Source organism: Pongo abelii, chromosome 1 (assembly GCF_028885655.2).
Source record: "Pongo abelii isolate AG06213 chromosome 1, NHGRI_mPonAbe1-v2.0_pri, whole genome shotgun sequence".
NCBI lineage: Eukaryota > Metazoa > Chordata > Mammalia > Primates > Hominidae > Pongo > Pongo abelii.
In genome coordinates, this window is record NC_071985.2 from 66,698,231 (window position 1) to 66,725,725 (window position 27,495).

General features: G+C 40.3%; 1 protein-coding gene across 1 annotated transcript in view; it reads right to left on the reverse strand.

The window, feature by feature from the left end:
- Window positions 1–596: 596 nt before the first annotated feature.
- The window catches only part of LAMC1 (laminin subunit gamma 1), a 119,160-nt gene continuing 92,261 nt past the window's right edge, over window positions 597–27,495 (reverse strand). Inside the window, exons 12-28 of the mRNA XM_009240204.4 lie at window positions 24,332–24,553; window positions 24,025–24,213; window positions 21,397–21,642; window positions 20,724–20,877; window positions 20,013–20,155; window positions 18,879–19,057; window positions 17,533–17,689; window positions 15,737–15,942; window positions 14,903–14,982; window positions 13,782–13,919; window positions 12,764–12,908; window positions 11,499–11,648; window positions 11,152–11,266; window positions 9,720–9,919; window positions 8,472–8,630; window positions 5,801–5,900; window positions 597–3,673 (exon numbers count right to left, since the gene is read on the reverse strand). Of these exons, the coding sequence (XP_009238479.3) occupies window positions 3,417–3,673; window positions 5,801–5,900; window positions 8,472–8,630; window positions 9,720–9,919; window positions 11,152–11,266; window positions 11,499–11,648; window positions 12,764–12,908; window positions 13,782–13,919; window positions 14,903–14,982; window positions 15,737–15,942; window positions 17,533–17,689; window positions 18,879–19,057; window positions 20,013–20,155; window positions 20,724–20,877; window positions 21,397–21,642; window positions 24,025–24,213; window positions 24,332–24,553 (2,840 nt within the window). The 3' untranslated portion in view covers window positions 597–3,416. The remainder of the gene's footprint in view (window positions 3,674–5,800; window positions 5,901–8,471; window positions 8,631–9,719; window positions 9,920–11,151; window positions 11,267–11,498; window positions 11,649–12,763; window positions 12,909–13,781; window positions 13,920–14,902; window positions 14,983–15,736; window positions 15,943–17,532; window positions 17,690–18,878; window positions 19,058–20,012; window positions 20,156–20,723; window positions 20,878–21,396; window positions 21,643–24,024; window positions 24,214–24,331; window positions 24,554–27,495) is intronic.

Consider the following 27,495-nt stretch of genomic DNA (forward strand, 5'->3'; position numbering starts at 1 on the left):
TAGTTTTTTTTTTTTTTTTTGAGACAGTCTTGCTTTGCTGCCTCAGCTGGAGTGCAGTGGCACGATCTCAGCTCACTGCACTCCATCTCCCGGGTTCAAGCTATTCTCCTGCCTCAGCCTCCTGAGTAGCTGGGATTACAGGTACGCACCACCATGCTCAGTTAATTTTTGTATTTTTAGTAGAGACTGGGTTTTACCATGTTGGTCAGGCTGGTCTCGAGCTCCTAACCTTAAGTGATCAGCCCACCTCGGCCTCCTAAAGTGTTGGGATTACAGGCGTGAGCCACTGTGCTTGGCTGTCAGTTGTTATTGAGTATTGAGGCTACGCTGGGGTTCCAGTAAACTACAGCCCATAGGCGCATGGCCTGCAAAGCCTAAAACATTTACTATTTAGCTCTTTACAGAAAAAGTTCACCAACTTCCAGACTACACTGCAGTATCCCAACTTGAGAGAGGCATATATATATATATATATAAATGTATACTGTTCTCAAGAAAATAAGTCACCCAAAGAAGGTATTATGTATGGCTTTTCATTCATTATACCTTTTAAATCATCTTATGTCCCCAGTACCACACTCAGGCCACACCAAATATAAAGGGTTACAAATATTCAGATTTTATTATAAATAAAATACTGTTTTTCTTAAAACATAAAAAATGCCAAGTGTTGCACTTTATTAACCACCCTGGAGAGCAAGGCTGTAGAGATTAAGGCAAACAGCTAAAGTGAAGGCACATATAAAAGGTCCACAGTTGGAATTCAAAGGAAAAAAATTCAGGGAAAAATAGCAGTGTAATAATCCCTGTGTCAACCAGCATTCTGCAGCAGCCATCCTGTCAATTACATTACATAAAATACAGATAACTGGAGCTAGACAATACAATAATGGCTGTGTTGCAGGAGTGTAATTAAGGTATCATCTTGTAAAGAACCTTTTATTTTAAAAATAAAATTCTGTTTAAAAAATATACCACACAGGTGGAGGAGAAAAGCAAATAACAAAAAGAAAATTAAAAGGAAACCAAACCAAACCACCCCATTGTGGCCTGAGACTTGCTGGAGTGAACTTCACCCAAACTAGCTCGGCAGTCAATCTTCAGTCCTCTTCTGCAACCTTGACCAAATGCGTATGTTAGGATGTAGCCACTTAATGAAATGAACTAGCCAGGAAAAACGATGATGTGAAAACTTGGCAAGAGCACACCACATCTCCTGCCATAGTAGAAGAGGCCTGGGAGAAGCAGCAGAGTGAAAGCTCAGGAGTATATCAGGTCAAAACACTTGTGGTAAACTCTCGTATATCCCAAGCAGATGGAAACAGGAAGTGGGATCATCAAGAACTAAGTTACACCACCTCTCCCAGTCTACCCATCATTAGCACTGTTCCTGATGCCCTAAAAGTGCTCAGTCAAAATGTACTCCCTTATAAAATTGACCTATCCAGCTCCAACAATTGCCAGAAAGGGCATTTCTCCCTCATTCCTGGCTAGTCCCACTATGGCGTCAAAGATCCTCTTCAGCAAACTTTCCTAATCCTACCATAGCTTGTCAACCTGGCGTTCCTGCTCTGGAACATTGTAAAACCACGGTGCTGCAGGTTAGGATCATCAGGACTGCAATGGAAGAGGACTCAAGTTACCTCTTTACAGTGGCTGGGTGTGGAGGAAAGCAATTATATTAATTTTAGAGAATGGAGATGCTGCAAACACAAGGCAGAGAGCAAAGTAGTGGGGAACAAGTACAATCCAAAGAATTCTAGAAGGAAGGGAAGGAGGTATTCAGATACATTGTGCCAGTGAAGAGGAAAAATTGAGCAAAGTGAACAGAGAGTGTCATTCTAGAAATAGGACCAAGTATATTTACATAAATTCCGTATTCTATAATCATGATAAACAAAACACAAACATTCACACAAAAATATAAATTTGAAATAATTAATAGCACCAGTGTGTCAGATAATAGTTTCTTTCCCCCCACCCCGCCCCGCTACACAAAGTACAAAGTTGCATAGTGTTAAAAGGCTATATATGAATCTCAAAGGTGGGTTGGTAGGAGGAAAGGGGTGTGTGGCAGGGAACTGTCACACTGTGGTCTTAAAACCACAGAGCTGAGGATCAAAAGTTGAGAAGCCCACTAGGAAACTCCACATAAGGGTCCTCCCTCTATACTTAGAGGGAAGGTTTAGAGTGGATTTAAATCACAAAGTGCAGGAACTCAATAGCGTTGGCAGCTGTGTGAAATACTGAGTGCAAGTATTTGCCACCAGGATTTGGCAAACAATGTTTTTTGAGGGATTCTGGAAGATGGAAACATCAGAAGAAAACTGGAGCTAAGGGTCAAATGTCTCATCTCTCTCCAACAGAAGAACAAATGGATACACGGGATTCTGACAGTACAAGCTGCCATCTAAGTTTTATCCCTTTGCTAGAAAAGACTAGGATGAGGAGGCTTGTTTTTCTTCTGTTTTGTCAAGACCTTAGGGATTAACTGTTCTCTGCCAGATACTTAACATTAGTTTCAAGACTAACTAATAAAAAAGCTCTAAGAATTAGTTTGATTTTGAAAACAAAACTTTAGTGGTTATTATATCCCTATTTCTTCTGTGTAAGTTCCATTTATAAGAATACCAAAGATGTCTTTTGGTCTACTGGTGAGTGCAAGCTGCCCATCCAGATTTAAATTATCAGCTGTCCAAAGATCTGAAAAAAGTTCATCTTCCTAGTCAATTATTAATATACTAGAAAAAATCTTCTTCAGCCATGTTCACCTGGAGACTTTTATAAATAACTGCATCCTGACCCACGGATGGCTCAGTGTCCTACACTCATAATAGCTAAAAGCACTGATGGATGGCTACCGACATTCTAAATGACCAATACCTTTGGCACAGGATGTTTATTTCCTTTTGCTTAGAAGGAAGAGGGGCAGGAGATGCAGATGCATTTTCTTTATCCATGGACTGGATATACTGGCCATCACAATGCTACTGTTAGTAGCCAAACTTTTCCTTCATAGAAACAAGAGTACTGAGACTGAGGAGGTTCTGCTGGTATCGATGAGACAGGGGAGGGCTACTTGCTCTACCCCGGCATACACGGGCTCACACGATGTGCTTATGCCACTGTACAGTAACGTAGGATGCCACGTCCTCACGCAAATCAGAAGGGAAAGTGTGGGTAAGGTAGCAACGCGAGTGGAAGAGAGACTTTATTAGATAAAACCCTTTGTTCCCGATTCAGGATGTTTAATTTGCTTCTCTTTAAACTTTGTGACTTTTCCTGGTTCAAAAGGACAGTGATGGACAGCAGCAGAGGAGTGGGGGTCTGAAAAACGTAATCTTTGTGTCAAGGCACTCTGTGGCCTCACAACTGCCCCCCTGTCAGAGGGATGCTGCCTTCCAGCCCTAAAGACACTAGGGCTTTTCAATGGACGGGGTGTTGAAGCAGCCAGATGGTAAGGTCTTCCTGATGTCCTCCAGATTGCGAATGTCCTTCATGATCTCCTCGATATCTCGGTTGTAGTCCATGATGGCAGCCTCCTGCTTCTTGGCTTCATTCTCCAGGTCAGACACTTTCCTATCAAGATCGCTGACCTTCATTTCATCTTTGGCTTTGTTTAGGGTGCCTTCAATCTCGTTTAGCTTATTTAGGTCCACTGTATCCAGCTGCCCTGGAGGGTCAGAAAGTACATAGAAGAGAACAGACATATTCAGTAAGAATGATCCCTTCACAAGTACCTGCACTAGACTCTAGGCCCAGCAGCTGCCACTCTGCACAGGCAGCCCAGCAAATGTGACTGGCAGATTGTTGATGTCACACAATGGTATAAAATATGCAAACCAAGTACAAATGCTGACCTAACCCAGCAGGGATGGGTCTGAGTATATAATTAATATAGAGCTGGATGTTTTTTTCTGAGACAATGGTTTTTGCAGAATGTTTCCTAAATGCACAGCTACCATGTTCTAGACCTTTGAGGGCCATCTGATAACATTTAATACCTTTTCCAGGTGTATACATGTAAACTATATGTCATTTTAGTGCCATCAAAGATATACAAATCTCTAAGAACCCTAATCCCTCAGCTCTTAGAGAGATTCCAGGGAAGATGGGTTAGTTTTGAAGGTCACTTTCTGCTTTCAGGAGTTAGACACTATTAGGAGCCTTCCTATGGAAAATGGCCAGGAGTAAAATGCTGAAATAATTTCAGCAAGTCTTCACTTTAAGCTTAGCAAGAAAAAGAGGTTCTTTTGAAAGAAATGAAATGTTTCCATAACAAACAAAAGCAGACACAATAGACAGCATTTCATGCATACTTGACTTGATTAAAGTCTCACAAGACCATTTTACATCAGTGATTTTCAGATGTTAAATAATTTGCCCAAGTTTGCACAGCCTATAGGCAACAAAGCAAAGATACTAACCCAAGTCAGACTAATGTTAAAAGTCTAGCTGTTCCACAAAAAGCTTTCTCTTCTAGCTTACTTTCATTTTATATCCATCTGTTGGCACATAACTTATTCTTGACATTTGAGACCGATAAAAAATATCCCTGTAGCCCCCCACCAAAACAAAATGCACCAGTCTTTAAAGGCTGGCAAATTAAAATATAATGCCTTGTTATAAAGAGTCCTGGCTAGAGTGTTGACACTTTATAATGGAGTCTGGTGACAAAAGTGCATCTGTCCTAAAATGAAGCCTGCTCCCTATCACCCTATCAAACTGGATTAAAAGAAGGTTTCCGTATGCATAGATTTCCTTGAAAAATCAAGGTTTTTCTCTCTTCTGGCATGAAAGCTTTCCCCTCATCGGACTGTTCTTACTTAGCAAATGAAGAGAATTCTAGGCAGTAAAGTCATGACCAGTTTTTTGGTTTTTCTTTTTAATTTTATTATTATTACACTTTAAGTTTTAGGGTACATGTGCACAATGTACAGGTTTGTTACATATGTATACATAAGTCATGACCAGTTTTAAGTATTCTTTTTCGTTTTTTAAATTGAGACAGGGTTTCGCTCTGTTGCCCTGGGTGGAGTGCAGTGGCACAATAACAGCTCACTATCACCTCAAACTGAAGTGATGCACCTGCTTCAGTCTCCCAAGTAGCTAGGACTACAGGAGTGTAGCACCACACCCAGCTAATTTTTAAAATATTTTGAAGAGATGAGGTGAGATCTTGCTATGTTGCCTAAGCTGGTCTCAAACTCCTGGCCTCAAGCTATCCTCCTTGCATGGCTTCTTAAAGCACTAGGATTACCAGTGTGAGCCATCACACCCAGCCTGTGTTCTTTTATTCTACTATTGAAATCCTTTACTTTAAACCCCTTAAAGATACTGCCAGCAAGATAAGTTAAGAAAAATCACTGTTTAGTTGTACAATGATACTGGACCATAAATGCTACCCTAGCTGGCAATATATCTTCAAAATATAAAAAGAAACTCCTCAGACCACAATGTTCTATTTAGGGCAAGGTCCACAGAAGGCACCTAGTAAGTACTTGTCACATTAACACAGCCTAAAGTCATGATTCAGGTCACACTGTAAAGCTGACAAATAATCACTATGGTAAAGAAGCAAGTTGCTCTTAAAGACCCTATCATCCAAGACAAACATTTATTTTATAAGGCTTTCAAAAATAAGCAAGAACAAAAGGAAATATTAATAATTTAATTAATGACTTAAAAGGGATTCATGTAAACCTGTATCATCTGCTTTTGAGTCAACTGTACTATATCAGATCCTAAGAACAGTACAAAAGATTCAGAGACTGACAAAAATGACTCTATGGCTACGTACCCAGCTGCTCCAAGAGGTCATTAATAATGCTGAGGAGGCTAGTAACAGAGTTTTTGGCTTTTCTGGCATTGATCTCGGCTTCTTGAGCAGCCTGTGAAGCCTGTAAGGGAAAAATGAGGCAAAGAGTCTTGACTGTATGTTTTCATCTTCTTTAAATCTTTTTTCCCAATGACCCAACAAATCTAATTTCCAGATTTTCTTCCCTGTTCTAACTTAGGAAATTGAAATCTCTCACTGCTTTTTTTTTTTTTTTTTTTTTTTGGTGGGACTGCTGCATATCTTCATATTGAGGATGTTGGTATTTCTACTTCATCAAAGTTATGACTAGGTAGTCAGGTTGCCTACACTCACTAACTCACTGTATTTGTATTTCAAAAATTATCTCCTTTTCTCACATTCTCACTCAATAATATATGGAGGTATATTCATAGTAAAGCCTATTAAGCAGAAACAAGTTATTTTTTTAAGGATGATTATAGAAACTATGTTTCAGAACCAAAACATGTCCTTCGGGACAGTCTTAGGGACTTACTAGAAATGTCCTATTCTTTGAAAATTTTCATAGTTAAGTAAAGCTCTTCTGTAAACTCCCCTTCCACATGCAATGACCCAGCCACAGTCCCCCTGACACACATACTCGTTTATTGGGGCAATACAATTTACATTTTAAAAACCAAACAAAGGTAAATACACTTGGGAAATTCCATGAAACCTGAACAAATAAATGTGCATGAGTCATAGGAAACAGCAATGGAAGAGGAAGTGTCTAAATATCAGAAAACAGATGTTCTCACAAATAAATCTAGTTGAGATTTAAGTAAGTGGCTCTGAGCCTCTTACCACATAATTGTTTTTCCTAGTTTTGGGTCAGGACAACGCAAACATTTTGGGATCAAAACAATGTGAAGATTTAAAAAAGAACAAGAAAGCAAGGCAGAAAAAAACTTCACAAATAAATGATTAATCTCTGTCCAAATGGCAGCTGTCCTTATTGAGCATCCATAAGCTTGTCTGCGAGCATAAAAGGAGGGAGAAAGGACCCTGCCAGGGCCTGCCAAGAGCGATGCCCCTGCATTTAACCTGTGGTCTCCAGCCTCCTCTTCCAAAAGAATGAAGCTATAAACCTTCATTCTTCTGGTTAAAAAATACATTACAGATTCAAATAATACTGGCCAAATGCTGGCCTTTCAGAATTGACAGAAATACAAATGAGATAGTGAATGTGAGGGTGGTTTGTTTCCTTAGAAGTTATTTACCAAAATAATAAAAGATCTTCTTTCACCCTTTGAATTAAACCAAAACCCTTTTTTGAAGCTCCTAAAGAATATACTGTTTTCTTTTTCAATATGCTTTAAATCTAATGTTTCTACAACCATATTAAAAATGAAATCCATATATGCTCAACATATGTGAGAAACATCTATTTTTTTACTGGGAATTTTTTTTTTTTTGAGATGGAGTCTTCCTCTGTAGCCCAGGGTGGAGTGATCTTGGCTCATTACAACCTCCACCTCCCAAGTTCAAGCAATTCTCCTGCCTCAGCCTCCTATGTAGCTGGGGTAACAGGCGCCCACCACCATGCCCAACTAATTTTTGTATTTTTAGTAGAGACAGCGTTCCACCATGTTGGCCAGGCTGGTCTCGAACTCCTGACCACAGGCGATCCGCCCACCTTGGCCTCCCAAAGTGCTGGGATTACAGGAGTGAGCCACTGTGCCCGGACACCTTTATGGGAATTTTTACTTGAGCCACACCATAACAGAGAAAATCAGGACAATCCAAACCAACATCCACCCCCCCAACCTGCAAAAAGCATAATAAAATCAGGTGTTTGCACAGGAATAGTTTCCTTTATCACTTCCCTAGAGTCTTTACTGAGATTAACAGGCTTTGTACTTTTTTCCATCCCAAGGTGAAAATGACCCACACTGAGGGACTCTGTTTTCTTGCAGCAGTGAACGACGGCCTCTTCCTTGCCACTGAAAGTGAGCAAGTAACCACAAGTTCGTGTATGTCATTACCGTGATTGCTACACCCAACTGGAAAAAGACTATTCCTACTGTGACTCTATTAAAGTCTTTTCAAAGCAAAATATAGCATAGAACAGAAAAATGGACCTTAGTTCTTCCTTGGGCCATCCATTGACAAGTCAATTTTGTTATAAATGGTACCTTGCATATACATTATCACAAAACGTGAAAAATTAAACTAGATGTAAGTTTCATATGTTTTGGTGGGGTGGTAGACAATGCCATCTTCAAAAATTTCTTATATGCAAGAAACTTGTCTTTGTCTCTAAGGAGCAAGGTGCTGGGAGAACAAGAATAAGAAGAAAATTAACTTCATTGCATTCCTTTTTTATTAACATTTATGAATTACCCAGTGAAAAATATAAACACATACTTTTAATGTCCTAAAACCTCAAATGTGTAAAGCAATGTTTTACTTTTAACTGAGTAACTTTGGGACAGGACAATTGTGCAACAAAAATACCTGGCAGAAGATCCAAATTCTTTGTCTTCTATGTAAGCTACTAACCCAATTCTTGACGAGACAATGTGATGAAAAACAGAAGTCAATATAAAAAAGACTCATCTCAACAAGTGGGGGATCTTTATTATTAAACACTGTTCACTTTCTGCCAAGGAGCAAATATACCAAAACCTCTTACCATCCCTGCCATCATCATGTCCTGGTCAGCGTCATCTTGTTTTCTCTTTAGCTCTTTTTCTGCTTCCTGTAGTTGCTTCAACATACTGTTCACCTCATTATCCAGATCTGTAACTTCTGCAAAAGTTCTTTCAGCTTCTGCCTTGGTGCTGGTGGCATTCTAGGCACAAAAGAAAATTGCAATTTTTTTAAAAAAGCTTTCCTTTTTCTCAAGTATGCTCCTGCTCCTTTTATAATTTATAAAATGTCTTAAAAATATAATCCAGAAATAATAATATATTGATTTATACTATCTCATGACTTACATTATCAATTTGGGTTATAAATAATCACAAAATAATAACATTACTACCCACATAATAACATTTTGTATTTTATCTAGCGCTTTCATTTGTATCCTCTTCTTTAATCCTGGAAACTTCTGTTCTATTATTGCCATTTTTAGTTGGGGTCACACAGACAGCAAATGATAAACGTTTAATGGCATATACTTTCTATGACATCATATTGATTAGATGCTTTCACTGAGGTAAAATTTAAATTCAAAGCTAGCTTGGTTCATTCTTGGCAGTTCATCATAATGTACAAAAAGACCACAATCCTGAAATATGAGTATTTTACAAAATATAATTAATCCAAAAGCCAATTGTTCTAAGGAAACTAAGAGGTTTCTCTGATTCTTAAATACCTAATTCTAAAATTGCTCCAATCTCTCTTTTAAATAAAACAAACAGATTGACCTTGAAATAAGAGAAAGCCAGACTAAAAAACATTATTCTTGAAGATGACTTCAAAGAATCCTAAAAATGGAGCTATGGGAAGTCTCTCCTAGGAGTGGCTTACATATGGCGACATGCTTGAAAGGGGGACTTGAAAGTTATATTGATAAGGCACACTACATAGTACTGAAATAAACACCACCTGTCTAGGTCAAAGAAGAATGTTTATTTAGAAAAAGTCTGATTTTTTGTGGGAATGGGCTCTATAGACCTCTGAAGCCAGACCTCACACTGAGACATAGCAGAAATTTTAGAGTAAAGCACCCTTTTACTGATTCCCCCTCCTCAATCAATGTGGATACCTACTCTCATGCCTAGTCAAAAGAAAAAAAAAAGACAAATATGGTTTAAGACAATTTTACTGAAGTTCAGGAAAACAATCTGCAAGGGCTCTGAGGGTCTGGAAAGAAACTGGAAGGTGACCAGAGAAAGATATGGGCAGGGACTCTTGGAGAAGAGGAAACGCACACCTTTTGGACAGCGCTCGCGATCCTCTCCGCCTCATGGGCCTTGTTTTTGGCCTCTGTGGCATCCGCTGCAGCATTGCCCAGGGCCTGCTGGGCTTCCCTGGTCTTTTCATTAGCTTCAATGATGGTCTGGTTGATGGCAGGAATCTTCCTTAGCGCCTCCTCTGCGGCCGTCTTGTTATCGTTCACGCGCCTATCAAAATCTGAAACAAGTTCAAGGACACATTTGAGCTAAACTCCCAACAAGTAAAAAGGGGGCCTTTCAGGGAGTTCCAACTGGATTTTGTTTTATGAACAATGGAAGTCAGGGTAAAAAATGGAAGACAGCATGGGCTGAAATTTTAGAAATTACACATCTCTACAGAATAGGTCTCCCAGTTAGTGTTATAGAAATGTTCCCTGTTTCTGGAAATAGAATTCTTACTTCAACAACGTGCTTTAAAATGCAGAGCGCTGAGCATCCCATTACCACTACCTCAACCATTATTAAAAGCTGCAATTTATTTAGTGTTTACTGTGTGTCGGGTACTGAGTTAAGAGCTTTGTGTCTTTGACATAAAATAGGCTGTATCATTTTTATAAGAAAATTGAGGATTAAAGAAGTTAGATGACCTGTGGTGCAGGGTGCAGGGTTTTGAACCAAGGCCCACTGACACCAGAGTCCATACTTTGAAGTACTACTTTTTTTTTTTTTTTTTTTTGGGAGACAAGGTTTCACTCTGTCACCCTGGCTGGAATGCAGTGGCACAATCACTGCTTAGTGCAGCCTTGACATCCTGGGCTCAAGGGATCCTCCCACCTCAGCCTCTTAAGTAGCTAGGACTACAGGTACGTGCCAGCATGCCTGGCTAATTAAAAAAAAAATTTTTTTTATAGAGATGGGGTCTCACTATATTTCCCAGTGAGGAACTGGTCTTCAACTCCTGGCCTCCAGTGATCCTTCCTCCCAAAGTGTTGGGATTACAGGCCACCGTGCCTGGCCCATACTTTCAACTAGTATCCTGTAAAGCATCCTGTAAAGCTTCTCTATTTATAGAACCTATGACTATTTTATCAGACAAGAATTCACAGTTGCTCAGCGAATTGGTCACATTTCTCTTCTATCTGGGGTGAAGAAAAAAAAAAAAAAGGATCAGATGCCACTGGCAGAGAAAATGAAAGATAATCTCCATTTACCTATATAAGTCCTCTAAATAGGCATCTTGGTTATGTGAGTTTGCCTAATAAGAAAACATCTTTTAAAAAAAAAAAATCCATACTGAAGTATGCAGGGATAAAATGACAGGAGCTCTGGGATTTCCCTTTGAAATACTTTAGCATAAAAAAAGTAGGGAGTTGGGGATGAAGTAATAAATATGGTAAAAGTCATGATTAAAAAAAAAAAAATCACTCTAGTGGTGGAAGCATTTGCCCCTATTATCTCAGCCTTTTCTACCTTTCAGGTTGTTGAGAATGTCATTAGCTTCTTGTAAGGTATCCCGTCCCTTCTTTGCAGCTTCTTCAGCGAGGGCCTTGGCAGCATCAGCTCGGGCTAGGAGTTGGTCTGCGGTCTGCAAACACATGGCAGATGAGACGATGAACCCTCAAAGCAAATCCCTTCTGTCTCCTGGACAGACAAGGCTCTCCAGAGGTGCCACCCTGAGACTTGCCAGCATAAAACATGTTAGGCTGCTCTCTCGGCACTGTCGTCTGCTGTCTCTGCAAGTACAGTGTCATCACAGACCCACTTGCACTGTTCAAATGGTGCCTCAAGAAATGAAGCAACCTGCAAATCAAACCAACCTGCTGTTCAGTCTTGCCTTTCTCCAGAAGGTTCTTGACTTCAAGTTCCTTCCCTCTCATATCTTCTCTGAGGTCCTCATAATCTTTTAATTTCTGATCAATCAGATGTTCCAGATTCTCAGCTTCCATCTTTATGTTATTTGCTTCATTCTGTGAAAAGCAAGTAAGATCAATACACTTTGGATAAAACATTTAAACTAACGAAAAGGTAGGCTTAGGAACTCTGTAACACCTAATACTCAATGATATTTTTAAAAGAACTGCACAGATCAAGATTTTATGGACTTTTTTTAAAAATGAGATATACTTTACACCCACTGAAGTTCACAGCATCCACATACAGTTTGATGAGTTTTGACAAATGCATTTCTGCATAACCAACACCCCAATCAAGATACAGATTTCCATCACCCAAGAAGCTCCCCTTTCTCCCTTTCCACCCGATCTCTACTCCACACTCTACTTTCCAACACTGTGTCTGCCATTGTTCTGATTTTTATCATCATAGACTAATTCTGCCTATTTTCTAATTCTAAATATATAGAATCAGACAATCTGTACATGTCTAAAGAGACCTAAACCTTTATGGTAAAAATCAAGTCAACACCTCAGATATAAGAAGTGAAACTTAGTAAATCTCAAGCTTAATGCAAAAGAATATACCATTTATACAGAGCTTGGAGTGAGGATCCATGATTAGAGTACAGATATGAAATAAAATCCTACCAATTCCAAAATATTTTACCTGCCTCAGAACACCCTGCTATAGTCTTTTAATTACACCATTCTCTCCTATTTCTCTCTAGGTCTCTACCAGACAGATCCTGGGAGTAAATGTCTACATGTACTCTGCTTTAAGCAATTCAAATGTATTATTATAATTTGGATTTGCACTAAAGACTTAGGAGTGATTGTTCATATCATTAAAGTAGTCTTTGCTATTTAATGTTTACAATCACAGGATTCTTTACCTTGGTAAGTTTTTGTTTTTGTTTTTTTAAGAGATGGGGTCTCACTATGTTGATCAGGCTGGTCTTGAACTCCTGGCCTCAAGCAATCCTCCCACCTCAGCCTCCCAGGGTTGGCATTACAGGTGTGAGCCAACACATCTGGCTACCTTGGTAAGTTCTATTAGCATATGTGAAATAAGACTCAACTTTACCAGCGAGTCAGTGGGAGGACAGAGGGAGGTGCAGAGCAGTCGGCTCTCACATAGACTTGGGGGAGAGACGGGGTGGGGCTGTGCGTACAGGCTGCCCCCATACCTCCAGTGTCTCAGAGTCCAAAGGGCTCAGCTGAGCCACGCTGGCATAGATCTCCACAGCTTTGTCACCAGCCCTTTTGGCCTCCTCATGTACTCGGGCAGCTTGTTTTTCCAGATCCTGTGAGATGTTCTTCACTTGTTCATACCTAAGACACAAATAATGTGGTTTAATGACAATCTTAGCTGCTTTTAGCATCTTAATGTTAACCAGATTAACATGATCATGTGATAATATGCCCAAAACCTCAAAGGAAATGCTACATTAAAATGCTTGCATTTTAATACCAACATTTTGCATATTTACATTTTCTTTTATCATTTCTATTTATAATGTATGGCTTGGCTGGGCACGGTGGCTCACACCTGTAATCCCAGCACTTTGGGAGGCTGAGGTGAGCAGATCACCTCAGGTCAGGAGTTCAAAACCAGTCTGGCCAACATAGTGAAACCCCGTCTCTACTAAAAATACAAAAATTAGCTGGGTGTGGTGGCAGGCGCCTGTAATCCCAGCTACTCAGGAGGCTGAGGCAGGAGAATCGCTTGAACCCAGGAGGCGGAGGATGCAGGGAGCCAAAATCTCATCATTGCACTTCAGCCTGGGGGACAAGAGTGAGACTTCATTTCACAAAAACAACAAAAAAAAGAAAAATTTTTCTATAATGTATGGCTTACCATATACTTTCTTATTTCAGACACCCTTTAAAGATTTGTAGTTCAATTATGTTTCCTCTACTTAGTCTATTACATTTTTTCTCTTCTTCTTTATTTGTGCAGAATTTTATGTATCATGGCTCATCTTGTTACTATTCTCTGTAGTTACAGTAATTGAATCAAACCAAATCTCTGTGGCTTCACATGCCCTTCTCTACTTACTGTGCCATTTCAAAAGCATGATTAACAAAGGAAATCTTACTGCATGAATGTATGCCCTGAATGCACCAGCATTTAATTTTTCATTGAACTAGTGTTACTTACCAGAACATCTGAAGGGGTGTAAACCACTTTTAAATTATACTCACTTCCTATTAAGCTCTTCAATCTCAAATGCTGTTTGATTTTCTCCTGCCAGTGTCCTCAAAAGCAGGTTGTATGCCTCAGTTGATGTATCATTGGCTGTCTTTGCCACTCGAACAATGTCATCAGCTTCCTGTTTATGACTATACAGATAAAACAAAAAATAAGCCATGAAACAACCATCTGATAGGGAAATAAGTAAAATTTAGGTAATGCTTACTTTATTATTATTTTTTGAAATGGAGTCTCGCTCTGTCACCCAGGCTGGAGTGCAGTGGTGTGATCTTGGCTTACTGCAACCTCCGCCTCCCGATTCAAGCAATTCTCCTACCTCAGTCTCCTGAGTAGCTGGTATTACCTGCATACACCACCATGCCCAGCTAATGCATCTTTAGTAGAGATGGGTTTCGCCATGTTGGCCAGGCTGGTCTTGAACTCCTGACCTTAGGTGATCCACCTGCCTTGGCCTCCCAAAGTGCTGGGATTACAGGCATGAGCCACTGCTTCCGGCCTACTTTATTATATGTATGTATACACACATGGGCAAGAATTCTACAAATATTGGAAAACCTCATTCATTTGGAATTTTGCGATCATTTGGGGCTGAATTTATGAATAGCATTCTAAAACTGAGATGAGAATATTTTCCAAAAAAATTATTGGTGTACATTTATAAGAGAAAATATTTATAATTCTTCAGAAAGACTACTTTTAAATTTAATTATTTGACAGTAATGTACATATAAAATTGTGTATGCCAGCAAGAAATCATTTATCTAGTTAAAAACAAATCTCACGCCTAATCTTTATTAACAACAATCTGCTAGGTTCATTCAGTTACTACAGTCTTAAATAAGTTAAAAATCTAAAAATATTATGGTTTTGAGATATATAAATATGATTTGTCTTCAAACCATTGTATTCTAATATTCAAAGTGAATATTCTAATGTCAAAGTAAAAGGAAGAAAAGAGTATACACAGCTGATAACATCTTAGAAAAGAGAGCAAACTATGCAAAAGTGGGTTATGTAGGAAGTGTTTGTGGGTTATGGGATAAGACAACACACACACACACACCATAACGGAAGCCACAACTTAACCATTAAACAGGGATCTAGAAGTTACCGTTCAGCAAGCTTTCGAGCCTCTTCTGCCAAAAGAGTCATGTTGTTTGGGTCCCCGGTAGATTCTGGCTGAGTGACTGACTGCACAGGAAATAAAGCACTTATTCTCAAAGGACTGAATTATTTAAATTTAATAAAGCAAGAGTCAAAACTAAATTTTTGTTAGAGGGCAAAAAGAATGCCTCTTCCTTTTTTTTTTTTTTTTTGAGATGGAGTTTCACTCTTGTTGCCCAGGCAGAAGTACAATGGCACAATTTCAGTTCACCACAACCTCCGCCTCCTGGGTTCAAGTGGTTCTCCTGCCTCAGCCTCCCAAGTAGCTGGGATTACAGGCATGCACCACCACACCCAGCTAATTTTGTATTTTTAGTAGAGACGGGGTTTCTCCATGTTGGTCAGGCTGGTCTCGAACTCTCGACCTCAGGTGATCCGCCCGCCTCGGCCTCCCAAAGTGCTGGGATTACAGGCGTGAGCCACCGCGCCCGGCCCCAAGAATGCCTCTTCTTATTTTCAGAGATTTTTATTTAATATCAGCACTCTTGATTGCAGATTCTTTCTATTTTCAGTAAAGGATAAAGGAAGATTAAACTGCCTAGTACCATAGAAGGAACAAAGCTAGAGAAATAACCCAGATGTCCCTTGGTTTTTATCCAGTTTTTAATAACTGTTTCATGCCAACTATGAGCAACGTGGCTTTCTTGCTCCATATTTAGAGACAAATAAAAAGATGCATGGAGTCAATTTAGTTGAAGAAGCACTCCACTGCCAGTAACAGACTTGCTACAAATTCCAAGGGCCTCCCCCATCCCCATCTCAGACGTTTGCAATCACTTACCACATTGGCAGCAGCGACTTTTGCTTTCTCAAGTTCTCTGGATGCGATTTCAATCAACCGCTCTGTGTTCTCTACATGGGCACGTGCTTGTTCAGCCAAGTTTCCAGTCTCTTCAATGGTATTCCGGATATTCTGTAAACGGCTAATTTGGCTGGACAGAGTGTTATTCACTCTCTGTAGGCGATCCATCAAATTCTGGTCAACATCTAAAATGGTTTGCAGAAGAAAGTCTGTAAATTATCTGAAGAGCATCATATCATCTCACATGAAATCTGAGGCCCTATGTATCTTTACTCTTCTAAACGTCGCAACTTACTACCAGGTTTCCGCAAAGCCCCTGGCATAGCTGGACAGCCTTTACCACGCCCAGTAGGTCCTTCACTGTGCACTCATCACACCTCCAACCGTGTGCCCATCTGTCCACTTGACTATGAACTCTTTCTTATTCATCACTATATCGCTGGTCTTATGCAGTGGTTGGCAAAGAGAAGACATCCAAGGAATGTTTAATGAAGGCGAGAATGACTGACTTTAATACCAGCACATGCAATTTAGTCATAAATATACAATGTTGTTAAAAATGCTGCCAGCCCTAAAAGCCGAACATTTTTCAAAACCCAGAAAAAACTAGGTTTAAAACATTAAGTTGAAGTATGACAAATTAAACTCATTTTGTATTTTAAACTAAATAGACTCTTCTGCCACCCCCATGTGCCAGCATATCTGTGTAATTTCCTTCAAACTGATCTCTGTTTTTGAATAGTTCTTCAAATTATTCTTTATTAATATGCTCATTCAACTTAAATCTCATACTCAGGTCCTAACAAATCAAAAGATAAATTTAAGTCTGTTATTATTAAAACTCTCATGTATCATGAGGTTTTATTAATATATAAAAACCATTAAGTAAATTGACCAATTCATATTTCAGCATCATGCTCAGTGTTGGGGTCTAAATTTTCTAAGGAATGTGGGAAAAAAAAAAAAGATGAGAAGTCAAAGGTAAGACCAATGAAGATGAATACAGGTTTGGAAAAAAACAACTTGGAACTTAGCTACCAAATGCATGTGCAGGGGTGATATTCTACAAACTCTTGCCTAACTATATATGGTGGTCCTGCTTGGAGGGTTACTCAATTATTTGATAATGTAAAAATTTTTTGGCTGGGCACAGTGGCTCACGCCTGTAATCCCAGCACTTTGGGAGGCCGAGGCGGGCAAATCACGAGGTCAGGAGATTGAGACCATCCTGGCTAACACGGTGAACCGCCATCTCTATTCAAAATACAAAAAATTACCCGGGCATGGTGGGCATGTGCCTGTAGTCCCAGGTACTCGGGAGGCTGAGGCAGGAGAATCACTTGAACCCAGGAGGTGGAGGTTGCAGTGAGCCAAGATCACGCCACTGTACTCCACCCTGGGCAACAGAGTGACTCTGGCTCAAAAAAAAAAAAAAAAAAAACTTATGAAAACGCATGCCCGCATGCCTTTAATGATTTTTAAAACTATTTTAAGACACCTTGTAATAGAACAGATTCATAAAATGCTTGAAATTTGAATATCGAATAGTTTTTTATCTGTTGGAAAATCACCCTATGCTTACTGTAGCTTAAAGCAGTAAATTTGTCAGGTTGCTTTTTGAATTAGTGTTTAAAAAATGAAATTATTTATAATCTACAAGTAGTTTAAAAATTGAGAAAGAATTTTATAAAACCATACTAATAACCTTGCTTTAGGAGCCACATCTAAAGATTGGTCCATCTCACAGAAGTCACGCACTGTTCAATCATGCGTACCTTTGACATCCTGGGCCTCACGAAGGAGGTCCATAACTTCCCTCTCTGCTTCCTTTAGTCTATCCTCGAAGGCTTGATCTGTCACCATCTCATCCCCAGTTCCAAGGTTTGCTATAAGACTCTCTAATTCCTGGAGCTTCACTCTATGATCAGCAACCTAAACATAAGGAAGAAAGAAAAGGGAAAGGTAGGACACACAAGTATTCCTGAAGAACTCAATCACATTTCCTGCAGCAATCATAGGCACTCCATGAATATGTAGTTCTTTTTTTTTTTTTTTAATTATTATGATACCTTAAGTTTTAGGATACATGTGCACAACATGCAGGTTTGTTACATATGTATACATGTGCCATGTTGGTGCGCTGCATGAATATGTAGTTCTATCCACTCCATGCACGTCTACTTCTGAAGAGAAGACACGGCTAGTTTATTTTTCTAACTTGAAAAAAAACCTTTAGAGCCATTCCTTTGACTTTAAAGACTGCATGCTGATGATTCTTCAGCTCTGACCTCTCCCTTGAGTGTCAGATTACCTTCGTGATATCTCCACTCAGCTCTCTGATAGGTATCTCAAACTTAACATCCAAAATTATACCTCTTACCTCTATTCTCCCTGGGGAATCTCCATCTCAGTAAATAAGGCCTCCAGCTACCTTAAGCAAAAAACCCAAGACACATCCTTATTCTTCTCTTTTCCTATCCTGTCCCCAAACACGCATATTTATCCAATCCAATTGAGGCTTCCCATTAAGCCCCATTCCTAACCATCATTCTTCACACAGCAGTCAAGAACGCTCCTCTTAAAATATAATCTGGATTTCCTAGATTTTAAGAGTTTCTTCAATGCATTCTTATTGGATTTGGGATAAAATCTAAACTTCTTATTATGGTCATCATGGTCCCATATAACCTGTCCGTACCAACTTCTCCAGTCTTAAAAAACAGACCACACCCTCCACACTCAGCAGGCTCCAGCCACTCTCCAGCTTTCAGGCCTCTGTACACCAGGTTCCTTCTGCCTGGAACAAACCTACCATTACTTTTCACTTGGCTCATTCATTTGTATCCCTCAGATCTCACCTTAGATGAATTCTGTAGAGAGACCTTGTATAAAGTAGTTTCCCCCAGTTATTCTCCATTTGTATTCTTCCTGGCACTTATCTCAGTGTTTGTTTTGTTTATTTATTTATTTATTATTATTTGCCTCCCAACTGGAACATAAGTCTTTAAGAATAGGGACCACATCTATCTTGTTCACCACTTTTTCTATAGAGATTAGTGCACAGTAAGTTGCCACTCGACGTCTGCTGGATGAATGAATGAATGCACTATTGACAGCTTACCTTATCCTTTACCAGCCGGTAACAAGCTGGACATTCCTGGCAGCCAGGCCAAGACCGATTGTAGAAATAGTTTTCTTCACACTCGTCACAGCGATTTCCCACAAAGCCTTCTCTGCATTCACAGCGACCATCATCTTTGCACTGAAGTGAAAGAGATCCCTCGGGATGACAGTCACAGGCTGCAGAATAAGGAGAAAATAATACATAATTAGCAAAAGAAGGAAGAGTATATCTCTTAATTCAGACTGATAACAATAAGCTGACTAAACTGTCATTATAATTTTTTTGAAAAACAGGACTATTTATGAGGTCTTAAATGGCTAAGTCTGTTTAGCAGAGAAAACTGACATGTTTTAAAGTCAAAATGAGCTTTAAAGTAAAACGTGCAACCTTTGGGACACACTTCAGGTTACTTAGCAATTAGAGAAGTTATGAAACTATCATTGCTTGTTTCATGCACTTCAAGAATTCATCTCTACCTTCAATTCTCCACTGTTTAATATTTCTCTAAGGAACTAGAAAACCCAAATGCTAATGCTTCTTTTGCATTATCTTATAGTTTGTTTATTCACTGTGTTCTCTGAACTGAGTCAATTACTTATGCTACATTCCACAGGAGAAATGAAAGAATTCAGAAAGCAAAAGCCAATTTGTTCTGAGGCCCAATTCCAGGCAAGTGTTTATGCCAAGAAGAAGCAGATGTTTACACGTAATCATACCAAAAGGGCCCCAAGGGTGGGAAGCAACTACAGCAAGTCAACAAACACATTGTGAACAGAATCCTCCACTATTTCATTATCTGCACTAAGAATGCAATCAATAAAGAAGTTTCATGAACCACAGTGGGAAAGCTCAGTAATCAAAGGAAGACTTCTTTGGAAAAAATAAAAGATTGGAAAAAGGAAGAATCAGAAACGTTATAAAAGAAAACATACAAAGAAACCAGAGAAGCCTTTGATCTGCAGAGTTTTAGAAATGGATAATATTCATCAAATAAAGCATCTACGATGACTTAGGTACAGCCCTGACTATGAGCCAAGTGGCTAGACTGAGGCTGTCAAAGTCTTTTCTAGCCTTAAGACACTAACTGGAATTAGTGGAAGCTTAGAGTTGTATGCCACCAACACCCCTTACGTTTGCAGCCTTCAGGTCCAAACCCAAAGTGGTTGACCTCACAGCGCTCACAGTGCTGACCGGTGATGCCGGGCTGGCACTCACACTGGCCGGTGCGGATGTCACACTGCCCATTGGTGGAGCCCAAGGCATGGCAGTCACACCTGAAAATGAACACAGGACATTTCTCAGGCAAGAAAAACAGGCTTTAAGCACAACTTTTTTTTTTTTTAGTATAGCACTGATGTAATTTGTAACTTGTATCAGAAAACTGAATGGTAAGGGTTACTAAGATGGAATGTTAAGGGTTATTAAGCCCCTAAGGTTCAAGTAATTTTCATGAGTGCTATTCAGAACCTCTTTTCCTAACTTAACTGCTACCAGTGCTCTCCAACCTGGGACTGTATGGACACTAAGTAGCAGCTTTGAAAACAGAAGTTCCCAGGCTGCAACCCTGAAGGGTCTGATTCTAAGTGCCTCAGAAAGGACTTGGCAATTTGTGCTTTTAAAAGGTTGCTCAGGTGATTCTGGCACAGCTGGGGCCACTGTGCTCCACTCCTTTCTTTCATTAGCTTTATTACAGTTCTCCAGCATTGCCCCTGAAGGATGCCTTGCCTACATTAGGCACTCCAGTAATTTCTGAACAGTCAACTATTAAATGTACTTACAAAAATTCATTTTTTATAACAGAAAAAGCAAAGATTACTTTCACCAAAGGCACCTATGTCTCACCTTTCACAGCCTTGCCCACTCTGCAGATTGTAGAATCCAGGGTCACAGGCACCACAGTCCCGGCCAGTCACGTGAGGCAAACATTCACATTGCCCCGTCACGGGGTTACAGCTGCTCTGCTGCTTCACTGTCCCATACGGATTGCAATTGCAGGCTAAGGCAGGAAGACAGAGACGGCAAAAGACACAAATCACCTGAGAGAAATACTAAAATATAAACAATCCAAAGAGATTCTTTAGACCTGTGTTGCCAGGTTGGTAGCTGCTGGTCACATGTGGCTACTGAGCACTTTAAATGTGGCTGGCGAGTCTGAATTGAGATGTGCTATAAACGTGAGATACGCACTGGATTTTGAAGGCTTAGCGTGAGAAAGAACATATATTTCATTAACAATTTTTACTGATTACTTATTGAAATCATATGTTGGATATATTAAATAAAATACATTAGTATTCATTTCACCTGTTTCTTTTTATGGGACCACAGGTGTCAGCCACCATGACTGTCCTTCTTTATACTTTTTTAATGTGGTGATGAAAATTTTAAAAGACAAAAGCAGTTCACAATGTATTTCTCTTAGACTAAACAACTATACATATTTTAAGAGACACACAAGAATTCTCACAATAAAGGGGCATTTAGCTGTGACAGAATCTGGTCGAAGGCTGATTACCTTTGCATTTGTCTGCTGGATTGGGAGCCAGAGGATTTCCAAAAAATCCGTCTTTGCACCGGTCACAATAGAAGCCAGCAGTGTTATAGATGCACTTCAGGCATTCTCCTGTCAAGCGATTGCAATTTCCAACTGCGTTGGGATCGATGTTGTCATTGCACTGGCACAGACGGCAAAGTCTCACAGGGCCGTTTCTACCCAGGGGGTCTCCAAAGTAGCCATCATCACAGAGCTCACATCTCTTACCTGGGGATGAGACAATCTGATGTTATGAAAGAAAGGCCTTAGACATTTTTGGTGATAGATTACCACTGGCTACAGGTAATCTAGTGTAATCATCACATGAGAGAAGACATGGTGCAGTGGAGGGCAGAGGACCTGGGCTGCAGCCCTGGCACGGGGCCAGACCACCAGAGTGACCTTGAGCACATCTCTATTTCCTCACTAGAAAGGAAGCACCTGGTCTGCCTACTTCACTTTAATTGTTGTGACAATCAACCCAAATCATGTATTAAAAGTGCTCAGTAAATGAGTCAAGCCCAAGGTTTATAAACTTCTCCAGTCTCAAAGGATGGCACATTCATATATGTTGTTTTGGCAGATGATATTAAAAGAGGTGAAGTGCCACTCTTGACACCATAAGTTTCCCACACAACAGGGTGAGCAGAACCATTCTGTTAAAATGTAAGAGGCATGTGCTAATCCTTGTTAATCAGTATCAATTGGTACAGAATCAGGGCATGTTAGAAGAGAACTTAGAAATCATCAGTTGCTGACTGCTTGTACTAAATATTATAGCTCAGGGAACAGAAAGGATAAGTAATTTGCCTGCAACCAAAGAAGTGACAGGTAGAGAGGGAGAGTTAGAATCCAGAGCTCTTTCCACTCTACTAAACTCACTGCTCCTCATCCTTCCTTTTCCACTTTCCTACCTTGATTAGTTCAAGTTGGGCTTGTGATATCTTTGTAACCAGCAGGGCCTGAATTAGACTCAAATTTCTGGTGAATCTGAGGTTTATTAATTCATTCAACAAGTATTTTCTGAGCATCTACTATATACCAGCACTGTTCTAGGTCATTAGGATGATGTGAACAAGGTGGACAAGGTCTCTGCTCTCACAAAGCATATGCAGCAGTTGGTGAAGACCAATACACAGACATACAAATAAACAAGATTACTTCAGATAGGGATAAGCATAAAAAAATTAAACAAAATAAAGCAGCATGATGGGGTGAAGGTGAGAGCTACTTTATACTGGTGGGTAGGGAAAGCCTCTGTAAGAAGGAGACATTGGGATAGCAATGTAAAGATAGAGAAGAGACCAGCCAGGATAATATCCAAGGGAAGAAAGCTTCAGAAAAACAAGATAAGCCATGGAAGCAGTTCAAACCCATGTAGAAGCATGGAAGTTAGAGTAAAGGATTTGGTTTTAGTGTATCAAGAAGCTATTGGAGGGTTTAAAAGTGGTGTAATCTGAGGTTCATTTTGAAAGGACCACTTTGGCTTTCATGTTGAGATTGGATCCATTGTAGGGGAGCAGGTGAAGCAGGGAGAACAAGTAGGCAATCCCAGGTGAGAGGTAACAGAGGTTTGAATCAGGTTGGTGATAGTGGAAGTGGTGAAAAGTGGTCAGATCTGAGATAACATCAGTAAGATTTGCTGACTGTTTCTAGGACTTGAAAGGAAGATGAATCAAGTATAAGCCCTAAGGTTTCAGCTCGAGCAACTAGGCTAATGGCAGCATATTTACTAAGATGAACAAGACTGGAGGAGAAACAAAGGGTTGAAGAAAAAGGGAGGAAATCAAATATTTAACTTGGATTTGTTTAAATTTGAGTTCCTTTGGCTATGTGAATCAAAATCACAGCAGAAAATGGCTGACACAATCAAATCAGCACGGAGTGTAGGGAAACTGCGAGAAGAGTGCAGCACTTGAGACAGGCTCCATACCCTGGGCCTCAGGTGGTGGGTGGGGCAGCTAGCAGAATCTAAAGGTAAAAAGAGCTGTTTGGAGATGGCCTCCCAGGAGCTGATTTGGCTCATCAATGATGGATTTGAGGTCATCAATCCAGAGAACCCCACAGAGAAGCGGCCATGGGATAAATACTCTGTCCTCACCCTCCTCCTTCTCTGTGAGCTCTCGTATGTGCTTTCTACTGTCTGAATGCAAATGGAGCCTGACATTTGATGCAGTGCATGCAGGTCTCAGTCAGGGTGGAGAAAGGTGAACAGGGATGTGGAAAAGCAAGTGGAAGGCTTCTAGCCCACCATCTAAGTGGAAATGACAAGTAGGTAGCTCAGGAGCGGTGTCAGGGCTGGAAATACAAACTTAGCTATCATAGATATAGAAAGGCTTTCGAAGCCTCAAGATGAGATTTGATCACCTAAAGGGGAGACGGTAGATCAAGGTGACATGAAAGCCCTTGGTTGAGAGATGGAGACAATCAGGGGATACCCAAAAGAGAGATGGAAGGAAACAAGGAGAGTGAGCCTCAGCTTCCTATTAGGAAAACCATAACCACTAAAACTGAACCAAACACAAAGATCCAAAACAACTCCGAAGCCCCTTTCCCCTAGGTCTTTTTATAGAAGGGAACACTGAAAGCAGACAAAGCGAGCAGACTTACCAGTGGTGCCAGTAGGACAGTTGGTGCACACCACCTCCTTTGTCTTGGGGACAACAGCACAACTTGAACCTCCAGGACACGGACAGGGTTGGCAATCGGAGGAGGTGCCTGCAGTTGAATCTCCATAGTACCCATCACTGCACTTCTCACAGTGCAGGCCAGCTGTATTGTCTCTGCAGTTACAAACACCTATTTGGAAGGCAGGTGTGAGAAAACAGGCAAGTGTACAAGCATATAAGACAATGAGCACTTTCTACACAACTGCTAAAGAGAAGTTAGGTCTAAGAGCTGCCAAAGATCATCTCACCTGTCTCAGGATCACAGGTCTCGCTGTGTCCATTGCAGGCGCAAAGCACACATGGACTGTATGGTCCAAGATTAGGAGTTTCTCTTCTGTAACCTGAGAGACACATCTCACAAAACTGCCCTCCATATCCCACAGGACAGGTGCAGGACTCCACCCAAGTTGCAGGAACTCCAGGCCCAGGACGAGCACTTGCCAGGGTGACATCATCCAAATATCCAGCACCTGTGTATAGTGAGGAAAAGAAAATCACCGAACTGGCTTGTTTTCCAAACCTTGTGTAAAGTAAGTAACACTAAAAAGTAACTAGACCCCAAATTCCAGAGAAAATCAGCCATTAGTTTAACTGGGCTCTGATACACTAAACGAGATATCCACGTCTACCCCCTGGAGAAGAGAATTAGACAACAGCATTTAGAACAATCATGTGGTACTGAGTGCCAAGTATCTGGAGTGGTGGCACAGCAAACTTTTATTTTATTTATTAATTAATTTGTTTGTTTATATATATATTTACTTATTGAGATGGAGTCTCACTCCGTCTCCCAGGCTGGAGTGCAGTGGTGCGATCTCGACTCACTGCAACCTCTGCTCCTGGGTTCAAGCAATTCTCCTGCCTCAGCCTCCCGAGCAGCTGGGATTACAGGCGTGTGCCACTATGCCCGGCTAATTTTTGTATTTTTTTTTTTAGAAGAGACAGGGTTTCACCATGTTGGCCAGGCTGGTCTCGAACTCCTGACCTTAGGTGATCAGCCCACCTTGGCCTCCCAAAGTGCTGGGATTACAGGCTTGAGCCATCATGCCTGGCCCAAACTTATTTTGTTTAAAACACACACACGTAGCCCTAGATTTGCTGAATTTTACAGTCCCCACCAATGTGAAAAATGAAAAGCATTAGACAATCATTTGGAGTGAGAAGAGATACGAACAAGAGTGTGAGGGGAAAAGAAGAGTTTACGTCTACAGCCATTAAGGAGTGTTTTCATTCTTTTGCTACAAAAGCAGGCACTACAGAGTTCAAGGATAAGACAGAAGGGAAAGCACCTGTCAACAGGTAATACTCAGGTTATATAATTTCTGCCCTCTGTAAAACAGCCAAAAAACCCCCCAAAAAACAAAAAACAAAAACTCTCAAGTAAAGTTCTAATACTCAGGGTTACTTCTTACAAGTATACAATTACTCCAAAGCTCAATGCTTTTCCATTTCTATAAGAAATCAGAGGAAACCTTATATTGCCTTAGACCAATGGTTCATCCAATCCAGTGGTGGCCCTGATACAAGCACCAACAGGAACATTTTATCAGAGAGATACAGTCCTCAGTAACATCATCATATTTCCATGTAATCTCCATTCCACTCTAGTGTTTTGCAGTCTTATGCTTAAAGCGTATTTTTCATGTTATGAAATAGCACTTGCTGTTTATAAAATTCATTTGAAAATTAACCACCTAAGGCTGAAGGACACCTCCATTACTGCCCTAAATGTACTACTTTTAGTATGTTTACAGGTTTACCTTGCCTAGTTAGGTCATGAGATATGGCTTTATTGGTTACTGTGCTTCCAATTCTAAACATCCTTAAGTCTCCCCATTCTAAAAATACTCTTTCTTCAATCTTGTTCCTACTCCCAAATTATAGTCCATGTCTTTTCCTTATAGCCAAACTTCTTAACAGAACATTCTTTATTTTACTTACTCAACTTCAAATTACTTCTTAAAGCACTGTGATCTTTCAGTTTCAACACCACCCCGCCACTTTTTTTTTTTTTTTTTTGAGATAGATCCACTCTGTAAACTCAGGCTGGTGTGCGACAGCATGATCACAGCTCACTGCGAGCTCAACCTCTTGGGTTCACGCATCCTCCTGCCCTCAGCCTCCGAGGTAGCTAGGACCACAGGTGTGTGCCACCATGCCCAGCTAATTTTTTTGATTTAGAGAGACAGAATCTTGCTATGTTGCCCAGGCTGGTCTTGAACACCTAGCCTCAAGCAATCCTCCTGCCTCAGCCTCCCAAAGTGCTGGAATTACAGGCATGAGTCACCACGCCTGGACAGTTTTAACACTTCTTAAAACAAAAACTCAGCAGTGATTAAGGAATCACCAATCCAAAACCCAATGATGCTAGCTTCCTAAACTTGTTAATTGTTTCTCTTTCTTAAAATTCTTTTTCTCTCTTGGGTCTTATTATTTATTTTACTTTTTTTTGAGACAGGGTCACATTCCATTGTCCAGGCTGGAGTGCAGTGGCACAATTACCACTCACTGCAGCCTTGACCTCCTGAGTGCACATGATCCTCTCACCTCAGCCTCCAGAGAAGCTGGGACTACAGGCATGAACCACCATACTCTGCTAATTTTTGTACTTTTTAGTAGAGATGGGGTTTTGCCATGTTGCCCTTGGGTCTTAAAGCATGGACTTAACTGTTTCCAGGATTCCATCCTTCTTTCCCATCTATATCTTCTGTCATATTTCCAAGTTTAAAAATTATTGCCCATATGTTGACAACCTTCTAAATCTGGATCACTAGTCCTAATCTCTTCCTAAGCCCCAGATTCATATTTCTAACTACTTATAAGCCATTTTTATCTGGATATTCACGCAGGCATTTCAAAAATCAACACATCTAAGCTGCAGATGCTTCTCCCAATACCACATCATCACTAACTCCACCACCCCAAACAGCTGTACCTTGCTAGAGAAAAAGATCCTTGTTTAAACCATTTTTTTAAGAAAAAAATTTTGGCCGGGTGCAGGGGCTCATGCCTGTAATCCCAGCACTTTGGGAGGTCAAGGCGGAGGGAATCACCTGAGGTCAGGAGTTTGAGATCAGCCTGGCCAATATGGTGAAACCCCATCTCCACTAAAAATACAAAAATTAGCTGGGTGTGATGGGGCGTGCCTGTAATCCCAGCTACTTGGGAGGCTGAGCAGGAGAATCGCTTGAACCAGGAGGCGGAGGTTGCAGTGAGCCAAGATCATGCTATTGCACCACAGCCTGGGTGACAAAGCAAGACTCTGTCTCAAAAAAAAAATTTTTAAGTCTTAAACTCTTGTTCACCTAAAATTATAACAAAATCATTCAATAATTTATGACTTTTAATAATTTAACCAATGGTTCAAATTATAAATTATAATTACACAACAGTAAATAAAAAGAAATGAAGA